The sequence below is a fragment of the Cebus imitator genome, unplaced genomic scaffold (genome assembly GCF_001604975.1).
Source record: "Cebus imitator isolate Cc_AM_T3 unplaced genomic scaffold, Cebus_imitator-1.0 Scaffold119, whole genome shotgun sequence".
In the NCBI taxonomy this organism is placed as follows: Eukaryota; Metazoa; Chordata; class Mammalia; order Primates; family Cebidae; genus Cebus; species Cebus imitator.
In genome coordinates, this window is record NW_016107434.1 from 3997051 (window position 1) to 4017253 (window position 20203).

A 20203-nucleotide genomic window follows, 5' to 3' on the forward strand; every position below is an offset into this window, starting at 1 on the left:
TGTGGGGTGGAGGGGAGGAGCGGGGAGTGAAGAGATTCAAAATAGCATGTTATATGTATGAGTTTGGGTGATTTATCACTACAATTGTTCCTACTGTCTTCTTAGTCCCTCCTAAGGAAATGAGAAGGACATTACTACAAATGTGTGTCCTTTGCCATAAAATAAACACACTGTGGCTCTGCCACCTTTTCTGATGTTTCTCTGTGAAGACTTGTTAAGCCATCATGAGAAGGCTATAGTCGCTTAAATCATAACATGACCTTCCATAGGGAAATCATTACACAAATCTCCATCTGCCTTGCCTTGAGAATGGAGGTTTCTAAGCAGTTTTGTGATGTTTCATTTTATTCGCAGGCTGGTATTACTAAAAGTGTTTTCTAATGCTAGCTTTGAGCATCAGTAAAATGTTTCCATTTATACTCATTTAATCCTGAGAAGAAGTGGCAAATATGTACATTGGTAAATATGAAGGCACCAAGGGAAGAGCTAATAGACGTAGAGTAGCGGGAAAGCCAGGACTGCTGCTGGGAATATGTGAATAGGGTGAGCTGTGGTGACGGTGACATGTTTTCTTAGCACCTTTTTTCTCTGGCTTCACATAGGATTTGAAGAACAAACGAAATCCCCGTCTGGTGCCATATGCATTACTAGACGAGCGTACCAAGAAGTCAAACAGGGACAGCCTGCGGGAAGCTGTGCGCACCTTTGTTGGTTACGGGTATAACATTGAGCCATCAGACCAAGAACTAGGTAATGAGTTGAGAGTGTTTATTTTTCCCCCATTTTAGTAAACAGGTCCTCTTCTTGGGGTGTCCTAACTACAAATAGGTCTAACTTGAATTATTGGAAATAGTATTGGGGTTGAAGAGCACTAAACTATATGGTGTGATTTTTTCTTTAACTGGGGAGACCGTGTTTGATATAAACCATCATCCCATTGACAGATTTTCTGCAATGACCACTTCTGTGACTTATTCCCACAAGGAATACGTTATCTTTTTAGGTGGCTCAGCTTTTCAGAATACCTGATCAAAAACCACGTCACTGTTTTTTTATTTCCAAATGTGTCAATATCAGCTTACTTTTAGATCAGGTAATCACATCTCCAAATTGAAGGCTTGTGCAGATTAAAATCAAGTTTTAAATTGATGAGCATGTTATTGTCATCCCACGTCCCAGGAAGTATTGTAGACCACAGGGGCAGAATTCTAAGTTGTTAAGGGGATGGTTTACGAGTCCAATCTGGGTTCATAGCTTTGCTCTTCCGTTTATTGGCTCTGTGACCTTGAATAAACGATTTTACCTCTTTGAGCCTGAATTTCCTCATCAGTAAAATGAAGACAATATTACTTACCTTGTAGGACTACTGTGAGGGAAAACTGAGAAATGGTCTCTAAAGGGTCTACTGTGAAGCAGTCCCTCAGTCAGTGGTAGCTTGTGTGGTGATGATGGTGATGATCTATTATGAACAGAATGCTGTACTGGATAGTAGTCAGCCTATGGTCAGTCTTAGATATTGTCCTCAAACTCTTGTGAGTAGCACTACCTAGTTATTAAAAGTTTATGTTTTCTCTCTCCCTTCCACACCTTCTGTTCACCTTCCTTCTCACAACAGCTGACCCGGCTGTGGAGAAAGTCAGCATAGACAAGATCCGGTTTTTTCGGGTAGAGCGATCTTATGCAGTGAGATCTGGAAAGTGGTATTTTGAGTTTGAGGTGGTAACTGGAGGAGACATGCGAGTCGGCTGGGCCAGGCCAGGCTGTCGGCCTGATGTCGAGCTGGGGGCCGATGACCAAGCCTTTGTGTTTGAAGGCAGCAGGGTGAGTCTATATATTTATATCATCCACACATCCTCAGACCACGTTTTCCTTCTCCTAACATTTTTCTGGAAGCTCAGATTACTGAGTGTCTGGATCACTGGCTTCAAAGTGAGTGGCCGCAACCACTGACTAATGTAGACGTTGAATGCGCATCACCCAGTGACTATTTCTTTGCTCTTCACTCTGTTGAAGGGGAGCACTGTGCCCCAAGTTCTTTCTACAATCACCTCCATATTTGCTCCGGTATCCAAGCCCATTGACTCCACTCCAGAGGTGACTCAAAGATCACCATGCAGCTGGTACATCAGGAAATCTGACCAGTTTTCCCTAGAGAGCATCCTGATTACTGTCATAGCTGTCACTAGAAATCAAGAGACTCGGGCCACCTTGTGAGTCTTTATTTCATTTATAACATAGACCACTCCTCCCTGTGAGTTATCCTTGAGTGCCCCATAGAAATTATGTACCACTAGTAGTTAGGAAATATTGCAGATATGGTTTCTCCAGCCACAGGGAATTCTAGGAACTCCATTTCTCTAAGCTCTAGAGTCTTGTTTTCTAGGGCCAGCGCTGGCATCAAGGAAGTGGGTATTTTGGGCGCACTTGGCAGCCAGGGGATGTGGTCGGATGTATGATTAACCTGGATGATGCTTCAATGATCTTCACGTTGAATGGGGAGCTGCTGATCACCAACAAAGGCTCTGAACTTGCCTTCGCTGACTACGAGATTGAAAATGGTAAATCTAATACCCTCTGCCAACCCCAGCTCCATGAGGCTAGAGAAAAATACAAGGAAAGCTGAGTAAGCTCCTCTACTTCCTTTTTTGGCCTACGTTGTCCTTTGCACATCTGAAACCCTAATGGTGAAAGCAATCCTTTAGAGTAGCAATTTCAAAGAATTAGGGGAGATAATGGTGATAGTAGGTATATGCAGTGTACCTATAAATTCTGAACTCTTAGGTAGGTTAACCAAGAAGATAATTCCCTGCCCTGTGTCTTGTCATTTAAAGGTTCTCCAGGTTTCCCAGTATTAGAAAATTATTATTGTACATGACTAATGTCCTTGACAGGAGAGAAAAATCAGTGAATTAAATAATTATCCTTTTATTCTGATTTGAATTGTCAGTCTGCATGTTTGTGTAATTGAACTTGATGCTTTGAAGAGAACCATTGAAATATGAAAGTTAGATTTAGCTATTTCCTTCAATGAAATAGAATTTATTTTGAAATTCAGACACATTGTGAAACCCAACAAGAGTTACACATATTAATGTTCGTGAATAGACCACAGTCAGGGGAGTGCTTCCAGCTACATGAAGGAGGTACTGGAGCTTATTATTTCTTGTCTATATAACTACATTATATACACAAGACTATTGGTACATAGGGGAAAGAGTGTACTGCGAGTCAGTACACCTGATCCTAACAAGCTCGGTGGCTCCCAAGGAGTCTTTGTTTGACCTCTCTGGCCTTTACTTTCTTCATCTATGTGAGAGAATAAAAGGATTGATGAAATAAAATCTCACATTCTTCCCAGATATAAAATTCAGTGGCAATGACTTAACACCTGCTGTGTGAATGCCCGTATGCCTGGTGCTGTGCCACACTCTGTTTCCTCCTCACTGATGAGACGGGCATTGTTCTGGGTCAGGAGACGTGGGCTCTCACCCTGCCTCTGTTCCTGCCTACCCAGGACATCTTGGTTGACCTTATTTACCATTTGGGGCCTCATTTTCCTCTCTGTAAATGATGAGGGCTCCTTGTAGCCCTAAATTTCTGAGACTTTACAAAAAGAAATATTTCCTACCTGGAAAGCTAAAATGATACAACTACATAGGCAAGAAAGCACAAATACATGGACTGTGTATATGTAATACACATGCTGTTTGTTTACAGAGCATTTTTAGCTTTCTAAATGAATTTCACACTTTGTTTTCAGACACCTGTTGTCTATGATATGCATATCCAACTGTACCTTTCAAGGTTTTTCTAAGAGCCAAATATTTGGAGAAATAAAAAGGGTACAAGTCATGTATTTTCCTGAAGAGACAAGTGACTAAAGTCAAATGGGGTCATATTTCAATGCCTTCTGAAAGGTTTAAAATCAAGGTTTTAAAGAAATAATTCTGTTTTTGGAGACAGGTGAGAATGACATTGCCAGAGGAAGGAATGGCTTGTGTGCTAGTTCAGAGGCAAAGGAGAGCAGTACTGTGGGTGGACATCAGAGCAGTATACCAGGACCACGAGATGCTCCCCAGCCACCATCCTCATACAGTGCCTTTCTTCTGAGGCCAAAAGGAAAACAGCCTAGGAGGATTTAGGCACATCTCCAAGGAAAGTCATTCTCTGGGGTAGAAACAGTCCAAAACTCAGGGCCTTTTCCCAGCCCTACTATTGTGTGAACTGGAAGAGGTTATTTGTCTATCGAACTCTAATGGGGAGATAAGAATCTTCTATGTTGTGCAGAGTTACAAGAACTTTGTAAAGTCCAAAGCCTTGATACTCAATGTGTGATCTGCTTGTTAGAAATGAGGAATCTCAGCCCCACCCCAGACCAGAATCTGAATCTGCATTCTGACCAGACAGTCTGGTGATTTGCATGCACACTGAAGTATGAGAAGCAGTGGCCAAAAGCATATGCAAATGTGAGTAGTGGCACTATTAGGGAGCTCATTTTTTAGTTGTAAATAAGATGATAATAATGCAAAGCAGTAAGTTATCAGTGGCAAGTGACTAATACAGAATGAAAAGTCTATATGAATGGGATTTGAATTGCATGTTAAATAAAGAATACAGGATGTGTATGTCTAAGGAGAATGGTAGTCCTGTCAGGGGATGTGACAAGAGCAGTTCTGTGGCTACAGGAAGCTGTAGGAAAGGGTGGAAGATTTGCGTGTGGAATGTGTAGATGATGAAGCTGGAAAGGTAGATAAGGTGCAGATTATAGGCTCAAATATTGAGATGCAGCCTTTTCGTTCAACAAACTATTGTCTTCTCTAGTCCAACTACCCTTGAACTTCACCCTCTAGGGAATAAGGGACCGTTACAGGGTTTGAGCAGAGGAATACTATAAAGGAGAGGGATATTTGAGCATAATTCGGCTTTTAGAGATCTTCTGTATTGTAATGAAAGTAATGTGCCATAGGCCTATTGTGTACAGAAATGTGATTTGACCTTCAGAATAACAAAGTATTATTAGGATGCTGTTTAATAATAGAATTGTCCTGTAATGTGTTAGCACATCATACTGTAGTATTATATCACACTTAATAACACAGAGACAAGATTATTAGAAAGCTCTTCCAGTTCTGCGATGGCTTGTGAGCCGGTGGAAGGGTAATTGTAAGGAAGTCGACATGCCGTTCTTTGATAACAGTAGCCCAGAGGCCTGGAATAACCACGTGGCATCTCTCCTCTCTCTGACCCAAGTGGAAAGAGGTAGCAGTTTTTGCCTTGAGTTGTTAGGAAAAGCATCTGTTGAAAATAAAACATTTTATGCATTGTAGCGCTGCCCCCCGACTCCATAAAGCAAAATGCCCTACATGCTTGTGTTCTTCTGGCTGCCAGCATGTCAGCTTTGATTTCAGCCATTACCCCAGTGGGAGCTGTGCCATGGGAAGTCTTTTGCCCTTTTGGGGAAGCAGTGGGGGCAGACATTATAGTTTATGGCCGTTTTTATCTCTGGGTTGCTTATAAGTTGTCATCTTCATCCTCTTATGCATCATAGATTATATGCCTTTATCTGCTTCATTAGAATTTTGTAATTAACATTCCCTCCCCTGGTCCCTGGCCTGGACCATCACAGCCCTGAGTGTTGTTGCCTAGAGGTATCTGAGAGTTCAGATCCTCCAAGGCAAAGCATTTGCTATTAGCCTTCTCGTTTCCTCTGTTTAAAGGAAAGGAAGATAAAATCCTGAACATCCTGCTAGACCTCAGAATGTGACATCTGGAAGAGGCTTTCGTGTGGTCTCCTGTCCTGCCTCTCTGCCAGGCCCTCCCCTGAGAGACATCCTGCCTCCTGCTATACCTTTGGTGTCTGCAGGGGCAGCCTCCCAGGCAGGTCCTGCCCATTGACTTGTCGGGTTTAACAGATCCCTTATTTGTGTTGGCAGCTTTTGAATAGGCAGAAAATGAAAGCTATCTGCAGGAAGTGACACTGCCATCTGCAGGCACACACGCTGGTACCCAGGGTCCCCTGTCATTCTCTCTCCAGATGGGTCTTAGGTTTTAGAAAGTGGTTGTGGCGGGGGAGCATGGCCTATTGTTTCCTTTGTTTTCTACAAGGCTTATGACCATCTCCATGTCATCCCTTAACTCTTTCTTTGCAAGGCTTATCAGGAAATGAGAAGGAATGGGTACAACGTGTGCTGCTGGATTAAAACTCCCAGAAACACCTCAGGATTGGTCTGAGAGGTCGTCTGCCCCCCTCTCTATAAGATGCCAGCTTTTCCCTTGCTGGTAGCTATTCTCTTTTATGTCTTCCTTTAGTTTTAAATGGATTGAATATTGATCTATCCTTTGGATTTTTGAGAGAGCTGGTTTCTTTGCAATCTCCTGGAATTATAAGATTACCTCCCTGCTTTCCCTCTTCCTAATCAGAAACCCAGTATGAGCCCTTATAATATTAAGCGTATCAGAACTGGGAGTCCTCTACAAAATGTAAATGCATATATTCTTGCATTTGTTTCCTGGTACAAGAACTTCTATATACATCTTGGCTGAAGACTGTGCCATTTGCAAATTTTCTTTTCAAACCTCTTCAAAGATGTCCGCATAATTACATCTATTAGGCTGCATGTAGGGAGGTGGGATTCTTTTTCCCCTTATTTTCCTTTTCTTCTTCTCCAGTTTCATTTGAGGCTATGGGTTAATTAAGCTGTGAGCAAAATGGAAATCCTTCTTTATGACAGTCAGTGCTCATAGTAATGCCACATGATCTTGTCCAGTGGGTCCTTTTATCCCGACGAATTCTAGAGAACCATGTGGTGAGCTGTGTACAGGTAGCCCTATGCATCTAAGGGGCCTGAATCATGTTGTGGTCATGGGTCTCCATCTCTATAGAGACAAACTGGCGAACTACCTGACACGTTGGAAAATCATCTGAAAATCAGTGTAACTGTTAAAAAATGAGTTAGCTTAGGCAACAACTAGAAACCAGGCACCCTGGCCTCAGTCCCCGTTGCTTGTTGTGGATTCCTGCTTAGGCAGCTTTGTTCATATACTGGCTCTGCTGTTTACCAGGTAGCAGATGTTGAGCAAGTCCACTTTTAGGTCTCAGTTTCCTCATCTGCAAAATTGGCATAATAATGAGATCTATCTGTAGAGCACTAAGCCTGACATTTACAAAATATTTGGTAAATATTAGCTATTGTGGTTTATCGTGTCATGGTTCTTCCCCCATCTATCTATCCTGAAGAGTTATAAAGTTACAAGATTCTTAAATGCCTCACATAAAGAAGTTTTAGAAATGGAGCTATTAGCTAGATCTTCTTAGCCAGGTGGAGGGAGCTGATTAAATGTATCTAGTTATCAAATCATTTTCCCCAGGAGAAAGCACTGGTGCTTTATGAGAATTAATCTTTCTCTCTGTCCTTTCAGATTTTCTCTTTTCTGGCTCAAGCCTTAGATTTAGCTTCTCTGCTGCTCTTTTACAGAGCTGCCCCAGCTGTACCCACTTAGCCCCTTGGAGGTCCTCAATACTCTGTACCTCCCATTGCTCCTGCATCCATGACATTTTTTGCCCTGTCTTTTCCCATGGAGTGCAACTCTCCCGGTAGAGTGGGCTTCTGCCCCACAGGGACAACACTTTACTGTCTAATGAATGCAGTCCTCTGGCCCGGGTCATAAGTACTGTTTAAATCTGGGGCATTCATCCCCCGAACACTCACTCCCTCTCTTGTACGATGACTGCCAGCTGGCCTATGACTCAAGGATAAAGAATCTCATCTCATTTTGTCACTTGCCCTTCCAAGTTCATTAACTCCTCCTGCCTTTAGTTTTAGCCTTATTAAAGTGCTGTCTTCTCTGCTGATGCTCAGGAATGAGGAGGAGCTCAATATCCTTAGAAAAAGAGAAGTCTGATGCAGTTATTAACCTTTCCCCCTTACATTGTCAGTGGGCCTGTGACTGGGACATTGTTTTTATGTCCTGAGGTCAAACCCTCATTGTTGCTGCTTCCCACTGAGGCTTTCATCCCTAGTGCTCACGTATTGCACCATCCAGGTTCATGGAGAATAGAGAGATTTTCTTAAGCTGTCCTATTCTGTGCTCACAACAAGGCTGGACTGTTTAATGATGTACATGTTCATGGCTCCAAGATAAACCTATACTGGTGACTTTCTTTGTTTAGTTACCTCCCTTAGAACGACCAAAATACTGTCTTGGGAATAAGCATGGTTTACAGCAAAAACAGTCATTCCTTTATATTCCATTCCTCGTTCCCATTTCTGTAAGCTCTTTGGGATTGGGAGAGTTTATTCTTCCTTCACATCTTGCCATAGCACATAGCAAAACCATCTTTCCCAATGGGGAGCCCAGAAATTTTACTGGTAAGCAATTCTTATTCCACACTGTAGTCAGATTTCCAAAGGTTCCTTATTTATAAACATCTCTCTATAGAAAGGAGATGGTTTCATCCATTGCAGCCCCTATCACAAAAATGCCACAGGCATAGCAGCGCTCAGGATGTTACATGAATGGGTGCTTGACCAATTGACCAGTCCACTGACTGTCCTGAGAGGTAGGGCTCCTAGTCTGTCCTCAGCTGGCAGCCCTGTGAGGAGGCTTTTTGTACAAGCATCACTGTCATTTTGCTAGAACTACATTGGCATTCTCTCTTATTTAGAAACGGCATTAAACACATCTGTATCCTAAGTGAGTTTATAGGTTCTAAAAGCAACCACATAGCTTGCAAGAGATTTACTTTTCATTTATGTAACTTGTTTACATAGAAACTTCATGGATTAGATGATAGTATATAAGCCTCACCGCTAGGAAGAGTGCGTCTTGGCGTTGGTGTCTATGAAACAAAGTTCTTTCTGTTAGATGTAAATGCTCCCAGAAATGGCCTTTGAATGTCCCTGAAATGAGCACTGTTATCCTAGGAGTGACACCACTTTCTTCTGTAGGGAGCTCCAGCCCCAGCTTCATCCAGCAGCCTCAGAACTACTCCTACCTTCCAAGCACTCCCTGCAGCCTTCAGCTGTTCTCCAGCCGCCTGCCTGCCTGTCACATCCTCCGAAATCTAATATAATTAGCGCTTTGCCTGTGTTGCTGATTTGTTGGTCCACAATTAGGATTTATAAATAGCCCACAAACAAGAAGACCAAACAATCTGAACTTCTGCTTTGGTCTGTTCTGAATGGTGGTTTTTAAATATGATCAGTGTACAGATGTGAGCTTGGAGAGATGAAAGCTGTAGGAAGGAAGGAAAGGCACTTTCTCTGGCTCCGGCTTGAAACTCTGCCTTCCTGAGTAGGCAAGGAGGAGGACAGTGGGCTGGGCGATTGGGTGTCTGTAAATTGTATTTTTGTTAACAGGCACAATCAAAGTGCTAGCATTTAAAACGCCTTAGACTTCTACTCTTGAAATGTCAAGGACTTCTCAGGTCACTGGGGAAGATACTGGGGTCCAGAAAAGTTGGGCAACTTGCACCAACTCATGTTTTTATTTTAAATAAATTTTATTTTGTATATTTAAAATAGACAACGTGATGTTGTGAGATACATAGAGATAGTAAAAAGGCTACTACAGTAAAGCAAAATAACATTCATCATCTCACATAGTTACCCATCTTTTTGTTTTTGTGGCAAAAATCTCACCAAGTCATCCTTTGGGCTCACTGCATTGCTTTGGATAGTATTTAAAATTTTCCAGGGCCTAAGATCAATTTTAACTAAGGGACAGATAAAGAATTTCACTTTTCTCTTGTTGGCTTTACCTTTTCAGTTGATATTTATTGATATCTTAAGAATATTCTTAACTGGATGATTGTTCTTCCCAAATCATTTTGGACCAAGCTCACTTTTCTTTCCTATGTACCATGGGCACTGGTGGTCTCCACATGACCTCCTGTTGTTGATTTCATGTGCCAGGAAGAAAAAAATAAAGAGGGCTATGTCCCAGCTTTCCTACGGGGAGTCAAAGCCCTTAAGGAAGCAAAGATTCAGCTTCGTCACAGTTTCCTGGGATGGTGCCCTCGGGCTGAAGCAGGGTTCTCTAACTATTCTGCAGGCTTTGTGCCCATCTGCTGTCTGGGGCTATGTCAGATCGGCCGCATGAATCTCGGGACCGATGCCAGTACCTTCAAGTTTTATACCATGTGTGGTCTCCAGGAGGGCTTTGAGCCGTTTGCTGTCAACATGAACAGAGATGTTGCCATGTGGTTCAGCAAGCGCCTCCCAACGTTTGTCAACGTGCCAAAGGATCATCCGCACATAGAGGTAACATTATACAACGTGTGTAGCCCTGTTAGGTCAGGTGGGCCAAGGCCCTAAGCTCCGCCTAAGTCTCCTGTCAACAGGCAGCTGCTTACCTAAGTCATGCCCTGGCCGCTTACCAGCCACCTCCCTGCTGACCCTCAGAGCTACAGTTGTGGCCATCTAAATTGGGGCAGCTTAGTGGCATCTTACAAGAGACAGCAACCTTGTTATATAAAACCTTGCAGATCGAGTCTCAAGATTTTGGGCCACTGCATTTCTGCATTTGCTCTGGATGTTCCTATACTATATTGTCATAGTAATACAGTATCCAGAGACATTAAACTTTTTTTAAGTTCAGGCTGGTTGCGGTGGCTCACGCCTGTAATCCTAGCTACTTGGGAAGCTAAGAGGGGAGAATCCCTTGAGCCTGGGAGTTCGAGGCTGCAGTAAACTATGATCACGTCTCTGCACTGTAGTGTAGGTGACAGAGCGAGACTCTGTCTCTTAAAAGAATTTTTTTATTTAAAAAAATTTGAGGCCGGGGGCAGTGGCTCACGACTGTAATCCCAGCGCTTTGGGAGGCCGAGGTGGGTGGATCACGAGGTCAGGAGACCGAGACTATCCTGGCTAACATGGTGAAACCTTGTTTCTACTTAAAAAAAAAAAAAAATTAACTGCGCGTGGTGGTGCATGCCTGTAATCCCAGCTACTTGGGAGGCTGAGGCAGGAGAACTGTTTAAACCATGTAGGTAGTCAGAGGTTGCAGAGAGCTGAGATCACACCACTGCACTCCAGCCTGGTGACAAAGGGAGACTCTGTCTCAAAAAAAAATTTACAACTTCAATACCTATATTCAAGATTACATGTACTGAACATGTATGTGCTTACCCACTCATGAACTGATGTCTTGTAGGACCTATTTAATTTTTTGATGGTGTTTCCAAGATTTTAAGCTGATGTGTGGTCATTGATTCATCTATCCCCACCTTCTAGGGGGAGCAGAAAGGAGCCAAAGATTGTAAGGCGCCTAACCTGGGTTCTGGCCCTACATCGACTTAGACTTGCCTCTGTTTCAGTACACAGACCATGGTTTTTCCATGGTGGGTAGGGGGAAGAATTTTGATTAAAAAAAAAAAAAAACCACTAGAGAGATCAGCCCCACTGTAGCTTTAGTCAAGGTAGATTCACTGGCTTGCTTCAACCTCACTGTAAGTTCCTTAACTCTTCCTCCCACCTGAATTCAACAAGCATCATCCTTAAAGTCCACTTTCTTACTCAGTTAAGTAGTAGAGACTTATTTCTCAGATTCCTCCCTAACCATTACTTTAGAAAAGTGACTCTTAAACGTTTGGAAGTCATGAACCCCTTTGACAGTCTGATAGAATCTGGAGGCCCTCTACTTAGAAAAATATACGAACCACACACAAATATTGATGTATTCTCATAGGCGTCAGAACAAGAACAGCTCTCTAGAGAGCAAAGAAGAGGCTCAAAAAATGATTACTATAAGCCTCAGTTCACTTCCGCTGTACCCCCATCCCCCGCCCCACATGCACATTACAAAAGTCCGTTTCTGACTTTTCCTCCCCCAACTCTGCCCCCTGCAATGCTTGTGCCTGGAAACTGCAGATTTCCCTAGAATTGAGAGGAGGCTCCAGGAACCTCAGCCTTCAGGCTGTGACTGTGGCAGAGATGAGAGCTGGACTGGGCAGGGAGCATACCCTCCTCAAGAGCTGGACATCCTTCCTGAGATTTGGGATTTCTTTTGCCCCTTCCCTTAGATGTTCTCATGCCCACTGACAAGCACAGTCCTTGGAAAGATTCTCTTCTTTAACCACATGCCCCTGACCTAAAAGGTTAGCCTCTGTGAACACTGTGCTGCATCTCCCAGCTGCCACTCGCCTTTGGCATTTATTCTTCACTCTTGGCCTTACAGAGAACCCAGTGGGCATGTTTTTCAATCTCTAATTTCCCTAGCCAGAAGCAGATCTGTTACTTTCTACAGGACAAGGCCCAAAGTAATGATGAAAATCATAGTTTGGTTATCACTGGACACAACTTACTTCCATAGTTCGCAGAATGCCTTGTCATATGCATGTCAATGAGGGAAGAAGGGACTGGATCAAGGTCAGGCCCTTTGGTATGTCAGAAAAGGATTCATCATGTTTCCAGGTCGTGAGGATTGATGGTACCATGGACAGCCCTCCGTGTCTCAAGGTGACCCATAAGACGTTTGGCACACAAAATAGCAATGCCGACATGATCTACTGCCGCTTGAGCATGCCCGTCGAGTGCCACTCTTCCTTCAGCCACAGCCCCTGTCTGGACAGTGAAGCTTTCCAGAAAAGGTGAGGATGAGGCCCCCGGTTCTCAGAGGCACTCATTGTATTTGTTGTAAAGTAGGCTTTCTGCTTTTTACTCTAACTCAGCACAGGAACTCCATAGACAGGGTTCTCTCTGCTTTCAGTCAGGTAGAAAAAAAATAAAAATGAGAATATGTGTGCACACATGTGCATGCAAGTACATGTGTGTGTTTGTGCAGTATATAATTAAGGTACCAATCATGTTACACAGACACGTCTGGTGGAAAAGTTTCTGCTCTTCTTGAACTGAGTCCCTACCTTCCTTGCTGCTCATAATTCCTGTGTTTTGTGAGTGCATAAGAGGGTAAAATTATTTTTGCTTTTGTATGTAATTAGAATTTTCTGGAGGCAGATATTGCCTTCTTTGCATAAGTATGGCCATTATCCAATCCTGCAGCTGTGTGATTCATGGGTAATGTGACTTCTTTCTTCCTGATAAGGAATATATTCCTTGCTGTCTTTCTTTCCGTGATGTCTATTTTTAATCATTGACGTATGTCTGCTCTCTGGAGCCGTCTTGTTGGAGTTCCCTCTAGAGTTTTTGCTTTCTATCAAGCTTTTCAATAAGCACAGCTGCTTGAGAGACTAGGATAACCTATTCAGAGGTATCCCTGCTTATCTTATTGCAGTCTTCCATCCTCACTCTCAACTTACCATCTAACTTACCATCTGGGCTGAGGGATAAGAGTTGGGAGTCACATCCCTGCCTTGTGTTAACAGCTTACAAATGAACAAGTCCCAAGACTGGTTGCAATCACTTGTATTCAGGAAGTAGCCAGTTTGCTAAACTTGCCTTGATCATTAAAGGTAGATCAATTGCCTGTTGGAACTGTGGGATTCTCTATACAGCTGAATAACTAAAACATGGATTATCTTCCCCCCAGGAAACAGATGCAAGAAATACTCTCTCATACAACAACAGTAAGTAAATGTGCTCAATTATAGTTTTAATTATTTGATTCTTTGTTGTGCCTGGTAATATGCCCCTTACAGCAACAATCTATCTAGAGATCCTCTTTAATTACCAATTACTCCGTCTTTCAATATCCATCTTGATGCTTCCACAACACATCTGTGGCATTTCTCAAATGGGGGAAGGAAATACAGTTACTTAGTGTAAAGCAAAAGCTCTACCTGATGTTCCTAATTGGGCATCATTGTGCACTTGTTGCCCATTTGCCATCAGGGACTCAACACTGCCTTTCTGTTTGAAATGAGCATCTGTTGGAGGGTGCTCAATTAAATCTTTGTTTGCTTTCTTTGTGTAAACTTTTGTGAGTCAGCTCCCCCACATCTCTGTGCAGTGTTAGGAGTGATGTTTAAAGCAGTCAAATGAGAAGACGAGCAAGAAGCCAGCCCAGAAGATAAAGGCTACTTTTGGTCCCTAGACAGTAGTCAGAAAGCAACTCCTGATTTCTTTCTTTCTCTCATTCTTCTCTAGCAAATGGCCAAAAAAAAAAAGTCTATGGAAGAAACGTGTGTCAACCATTCCATAAAGTTATCCAACAATCCTGAATTCATAGGTTAACCCTCATCAGGAATAACATTCTTGCTGCAGTGAATCACACACCTAGTGTGTGTGGTACACTGTGCTCGGCACATTGTTGCCTTCCCCTTCAATCTCCATTTAATTCATTTAAAATTAATTTAATCAGCAAGCCCTGACATGGTTAATATTATGCACAGAGAGGACAAATGATTTCTCCAAAGTCACATATGAATACCTGGCAGTGCCAAGATTCAATCCCAGGTGTGTCTAGCTGACCCTTTTTTTTTCCGGTTAAGAAAATCAACAGACTACAGATAAGAGCCACTTCATTAAAAATGAACCTGCTACGTTTTATAGAGAAAGTGATGAGGTAGTCACCTGCCTCAGTGCTGTATTGTTGTAATGTAGTGATAATCCCATGAATTGTGATCACTATATTGTTGTAATATAGTGATAACCCCATAAATTGTATGACCCCTGCCAAAAACTGCTGTACTTCTCAATACTGCCTTTAGTTGAGTGTGACAGCTACACAAAGCACATTTGGCCATTACATGAACTCTTTCTTAAGCAACCTCTTTCGAGACTTTCCAGAAAAAAGCTGGACCCCCCTGTAGAAGGAGAAAGTGTAACAGGAATACTCTAACCCTTGACCGCTCTCTATCTGAGGGCAGGGACCATTCCCGCTCTCTCCTGCCGCCCAGATCTGCCCTGGTGCCAGGAGAGAGTTATTGCTCTGTGACGCCCATTCTAAGCAGCTGTCACTGCTTCCATCCACGGCATCTCCTGATTTCACCACCAGAGTCTTCTGGGCAAAGGGTGGTAGGTTAGCTTAAGCATTTGCTTTGCCAGATGCTGCAGCAAAACAGAAAGGGAAAAATTAGGAAGCCAGAATCCCTATTCAGCCTTCCTTCCAGATCTAGCCTGTAGTCTACCTCTACAAGTGTGCACTTTTGCAGAAAAAAAGGGCCAAGTGAACTTCTGTGTTATTTCTGCCTCTTGGGCCCCCTTCCTGAACTGGATGGGGGCCATTGACTCCCCTCTGCGGTCTCTCCACAGCAGTGCTACTATGCCATCCGCATCTTTGCTGGACAGGATCCATCCTGTGTCTGGGTCGGATGGGTGACTCCAGACTATCACTTGTACAGTGAAAAGTTTGACCTGAATAAAAACTGCACAGTGACTGTCACCCTAGGGGATGAAAGAGGCCGGGTCCATGAAAGGTAAGGGGGCTCCCAAGTGGTGGGGTTAGCCATCGGGCTCCTCAGTCCTTCCCCCATGTCTTTTTCTTCCACCCCACACCCAAAGAAGGAAACATCTCAGCCTCTCTTAGAAGGAGAAAATGAAGCACAGGCTTAAAATTAAAAAAAAAAAAAATACTTTGACAGTGAGAAAACGTGCTAGTGAAAATACAGAAGAATTTCATCATGTATATAAATCGTGACTCAGGGATGGAAAATAGAGACAGACATTGGGGTATGTGGTCTCTCTCAGAGTTTTTTTCCAGGATTTCTGGGTGAGTTCCAATTTCTACAACATCAGAACAAGACAGGGAAAGTCTCTGGGTGCTTGAAGGAAGTTGGTTCAGGAGAAATGAAAAGACACACTGCATCACACACTAACTGATAAACTCAGAACTCTTCATCCCAAGGGTTTAAAACGGTTGAAAGCATAAGGAATAAAAGAGTCATTGAAACTTCGTGAATAATAACCACTAAATAGAAACTGGGAATCTTAGGAATCTTTAGGGAAAGCGCATTCTAGGCACACCCATACCCTCCCACTGGTCTGCTGGCACTGCTGCCAGGGAAGAGATGTGTTCCAGAGGTGACTCAGGAGAACGTGGCTTGTGGTTTTCATCTGTTTTCCATCTACATGAGTACATGAGCAGGAGCATCTTTTCCCTATGTGGTCATATGTAGAGATGTCATAAGTTGTTTTTCACGCTGGCCTTTACTCCCTACAACGACAGGAATGGCTTGCAATCAGTGCCCTTTAGAAAATAGTGGCTCACCAAAGACTAGTGGCCAGAGTTGAGTCATAGTCACTGTGTCATGAGGGACCAGCAGCAGGTTAAGAGTGCCAGCTTTAGAATAAACTGCCTGGGTTTTAGGGGTATGACATTGGACCAATCACTTAACCTCCCTGGGCCTCGATTTCCTCATCTATAAGATGAGGATAATAGTTCCTATCACATAGAGTATCATGAGGATTAAGTAAATTAATTCACAGAAAAAATCTTAGGACAGTGCCTCAACTCAGGCACTCTATTAATATCAACTACAGTCATCCCTTGGTATATGAGCTGAATTTGCCCCAGGATCTTCCACTTATACCGAAATCCACTCATACTCAAGTCCCGCAGTCAGCACTGAATCCCTGTATAGGAAAAGTCAGCCTTCCCTATACGTGAGTTTTGCACTCTGTGAACACTGTATTTTTAATCCATGAGTGGTTGAAAACAATTCGTGCCTAAGTGGGCCCACATATAAGTGGACCCATGCAATTCAAACCCATGTTTTTCAAGGGTCAACTGTATCATTATTACTCCCCTTATTGAATGTCCATCATTAATGAGAGCCAAAGTAGATGCTGTAAGCAATATCTAGTTTAGATTGGAAAGGGAAGTATTCTAAAGTAATTGACCAATTCAGGCTTTGTTCTTCAGCCAGAAGAAAAGGCAGAAGTGTCTAACTCATTTGAGTTTATTATTCCAGTTTGCTGGCTCTGCCATACCAGATACATTACTTGATTTTTCTGAGCCTCAGTAACCATACTTCCTGTGAAAATTAACTGACATTTTAGCACCTAGGATAAGACATACTATATGGTACACAATCAATAATCCTTTCTTCTTTGTCCTATGTAATAAGAAATAAATAAAAAATCAATTTACAAATGTTGTAGGACATTTTGAATTTAAGCCCTTTAAAAATATGACCAAAGCTAGCCACTTCACATTCCCACAGCATCAATACATTATTAATTGAATTCTGTATTAGTCATCAGTATGGTTAGTACCTTAATCATTAAAAAGTAATACTAACATGGCTGCAGTTATGGAACTCTAATAATGCTATAACTCTCTGAAAGAGGCTATTTGCACTGGCCCCTGCCTGAGGGCATTCACAGGGAGTAAGCAGACCCATCATTGCCCCAAAGGAGAGGACAGGAGATTCATGCATGCTTACAAAGAGGGAAAGTGATAGACTTCTAGAGGCAGAAGGAACCTTGAAGAATCCTAACCGAACCCTTGGTTTTTCAAATGAGAAGATCATCCTGAGAGGTAAAGCAACTCTCAGAGTTTACAGGATCTGTTCCAGGATCTACCCACCCCCACGGTGCCAAATGTACACTCCCTGCCCTTGTGTGGCCTTGCTCTCCATGCTGAGGACCACATCAGGAAGCCAAGCTGAGTCACATCAGACTGACCCTAAGACATTTAAAGGGGCTGCTCTTGCATCAGATATAGCATCACTCATTGATTTAACTTGAGAAAAGTTATATCATGTCACTTTGAGGGACCTGGTCCCTGAGATGACGTACACCAGTGTGGGTTTAGAAGGAGAAAGAATCAGCTGCTTCTTGCCCATGGTGGGGGACTCTGAGAATCACCTCTGCCACTGAACATCTCCACAGCTCACCTGATGTGAAATCCTACAGTTACAGAATCAGGCTTTGGAGCCTTAAAGACTTTTCGGTTATTATAGTTTGCTTTTAAGTAAATGCCTATAATGGAGTTTTGCATTCTGGGGGTTGGTAGATAGAAAGCTAAGCAAGGCACCTAAGTTGATTATTAGCCAGTAATGCAGGAGACAAAACTCCAAGGCACTGGGAACGACAGGGGTGTATAAGTCAAGGAGGCAGCAAGGTGTCAGAGAGAAACTACTTTGTAGGGAGCCCAGGCGGCCGTCCTAAGGAATGTGGGCCCAAGTTTTCAAGTGTTTTACAGCCTTTTTGCCCTGTTTACCAGACTGGGACTCTGAACTCAGACTTTTGTTTCTGCCTTTTATTCCAAACCTCCATATAAGTTTGCCAAAGGTGGCCATTCACCCCATGCCTCAATTTCCCATCTCTACGGTAAGATACTCGTATGCCCATGATCTGTTTCACAAAGGTGTCTTGACATTGAGTCAGGGAACGGTTCTCTGAACATTGTGCTCTCTTGAAGGAGGTAGCCTGAATAGATTGCCACATCCCTACCCTGAGTGATTCGTGCCTAAGTAAATTGGGCTGAAGCTAAGTGAACTCATTGAAGAAAAAATATTATTTGGGGCTGAACAGAAAGCTTCCTAGGAAAGTTTCTGGGGCATTTCATTCCTGAGTCTTGATTACAAACTGCCCCAGTCCAAATTCTGTTACCTTTTCCTTTTTTGGCTCCTAGTGTGAAACGCAGCAACTGCTACATGGTCTGGGGTGGGGATATTGTGGCCAGTTCCCAGAGATCAAATCGGAGCAATGTGGATCTGGAGATTGGCTGTCTCGTGGATCTGGCAATGGGCATGTTGTCCTTCTCAGCCAATGGAAAAGAACTGGGCACCTGCTACCAGGTAAGGGTGGCTTCTGGGGCTGAAACAGTGGTATCCCAGGCCTGGTGTTTATGACTATGTTCCTTGTTTTCTGTACTCAGCATTCCTGCCTCAGTGTGTCTAGCTGATGAGCCCATGTGAGCTATGGGCCAGTTAGGACAGCAATTAAGAACAAAGTTACTTCATTGTGTGCAGTGAAAAAAGGGCTGGACAACCATAGTTACTGGTTGATCCAGTATGCCAGTTATCTTTCTAAAGGATGAAGAGGCTTTTCCTTGGTGTTGGGCTATAAAATGTTATTCATTTATTTCATAAATATTTCTTGTGCAGTCTTATCTATTACCCACACTATATAAAAGACGTAAAAGGTGAACAAAAATACTTCTCACACTAAGAAACTTGTGTACTCAAAATAGAAACCTATAAAAATGAATTAATTTGCCAGGAAGTATCCCTTTTGCAAAGAGGTTATCCCCATTCCTTATGACCACCGTGTAGGATGCTTTAAAAATACATTTATGTAAATAATGTGTTTCCTCACTTCCGGGACTGTTAACTTCCATACTGCTGCTCAGGAAGACCATCCGTTACACACACATGCAGGTTTAACTGTCATTAACCGCAAGCAGCCTTATCTCTTCATCTTGATGGCTGGGTGAGCCTGGGAAACTGCCACCTATAAGATCCCCCTCTTGAAGTTTTGTAATTAAGGTCAGCGCACTGAAATCTTCAAAAAATACTTCAGAAAGAAACCTATCTAACGAGGCAATTCTCAAACTATTTGACAAAGAAAAGTACTTTTTAACTTAAAGAATCAGTAATACTCTATGAACCTAGAGTTCTACAGAGCATACTATGGGAGATGGGAAGTTAAGGAATTAATGTCTATATTAAACATTCTCCACCCTCCAGGGTAGAATGGAGAGTCACAAGTATGTATAGACAGAGAATGCTATACAAGTTCAAAAAAGGAAGAGTTCACTCCATCTCAAGCAGTCAGGAAAATGTTCATTAAGGAGGAATCTTGATTTTTTTAAGGAAAAAGAGTTTTAACAGGCCAGGCATGGAGGCTCCCACCTGTAGTTCCAGCACCTTGTGGAGGCCTAGGCAGACAGATCACTTGAGCTCAGGAGTTCAAGACTAGCCTGGGCAACATAGCGGACCCTCAGCTTTACAAAAAATACAAATATTAGCTGGGTATAGTGACACACACCTATGGTCTCAGCTACTCAGGAGGCTGAGAGAATCACTTAAGTCTGGGGAAGTCAAGGCTGCAGTGAGCCATGATTGTTCCACTGCACTCCAGCCTCAGTGACTGAGTGAGACCCTATCTCAAAATAAAGGAAAATAAATACTGTTGAATAAGTGAAAGAAAGTGGCACTTTTAATAAATAGCATGCCTAATTCAAAACCCAATAAGTACCACCAGCACAGAGAGATTTTGCGTAGTTCGTACATTGTCAGCATCTAGAACAGTGACCTAATGTATAGAAGGCAAAAAAAAAAAAAAAAGTGGAAGAATGAATGGATTTCATGAGTAGAAAGAGAAGAATGTTGGATACATAGCTCAAGAAGCATTAT

General features: G+C 42.7%; 1 protein-coding gene across 7 annotated transcripts in view; it reads left to right on the top strand.

Annotated features, from left to right (window-relative positions):
• RYR3 (ryanodine receptor 3) overlaps positions 1–20203 on the top strand; it is a 556286-nt gene that overhangs the window by 322752 nt on the left and 213331 nt on the right. For all 7 annotated transcript variants that reach the window (XM_037742376.1, XM_037742379.1, XM_037742378.1 and 4 more), the window contains 8 exons: positions 603–750; positions 1616–1821; positions 2384–2558; positions 10054–10262; positions 12414–12589; positions 13489–13525; positions 15153–15316; positions 18478–18643. In XM_037742376.1, the coding sequence (XP_037598304.1) occupies positions 603–750; positions 1616–1821; positions 2384–2558; positions 10054–10262; positions 12414–12589; positions 13489–13525; positions 15153–15316; positions 18478–18643 (1281 nt within the window). The remainder of the gene's footprint in view (positions 1–602; positions 751–1615; positions 1822–2383; positions 2559–10053; positions 10263–12413; positions 12590–13488; positions 13526–15152; positions 15317–18477; positions 18644–20203) is intronic.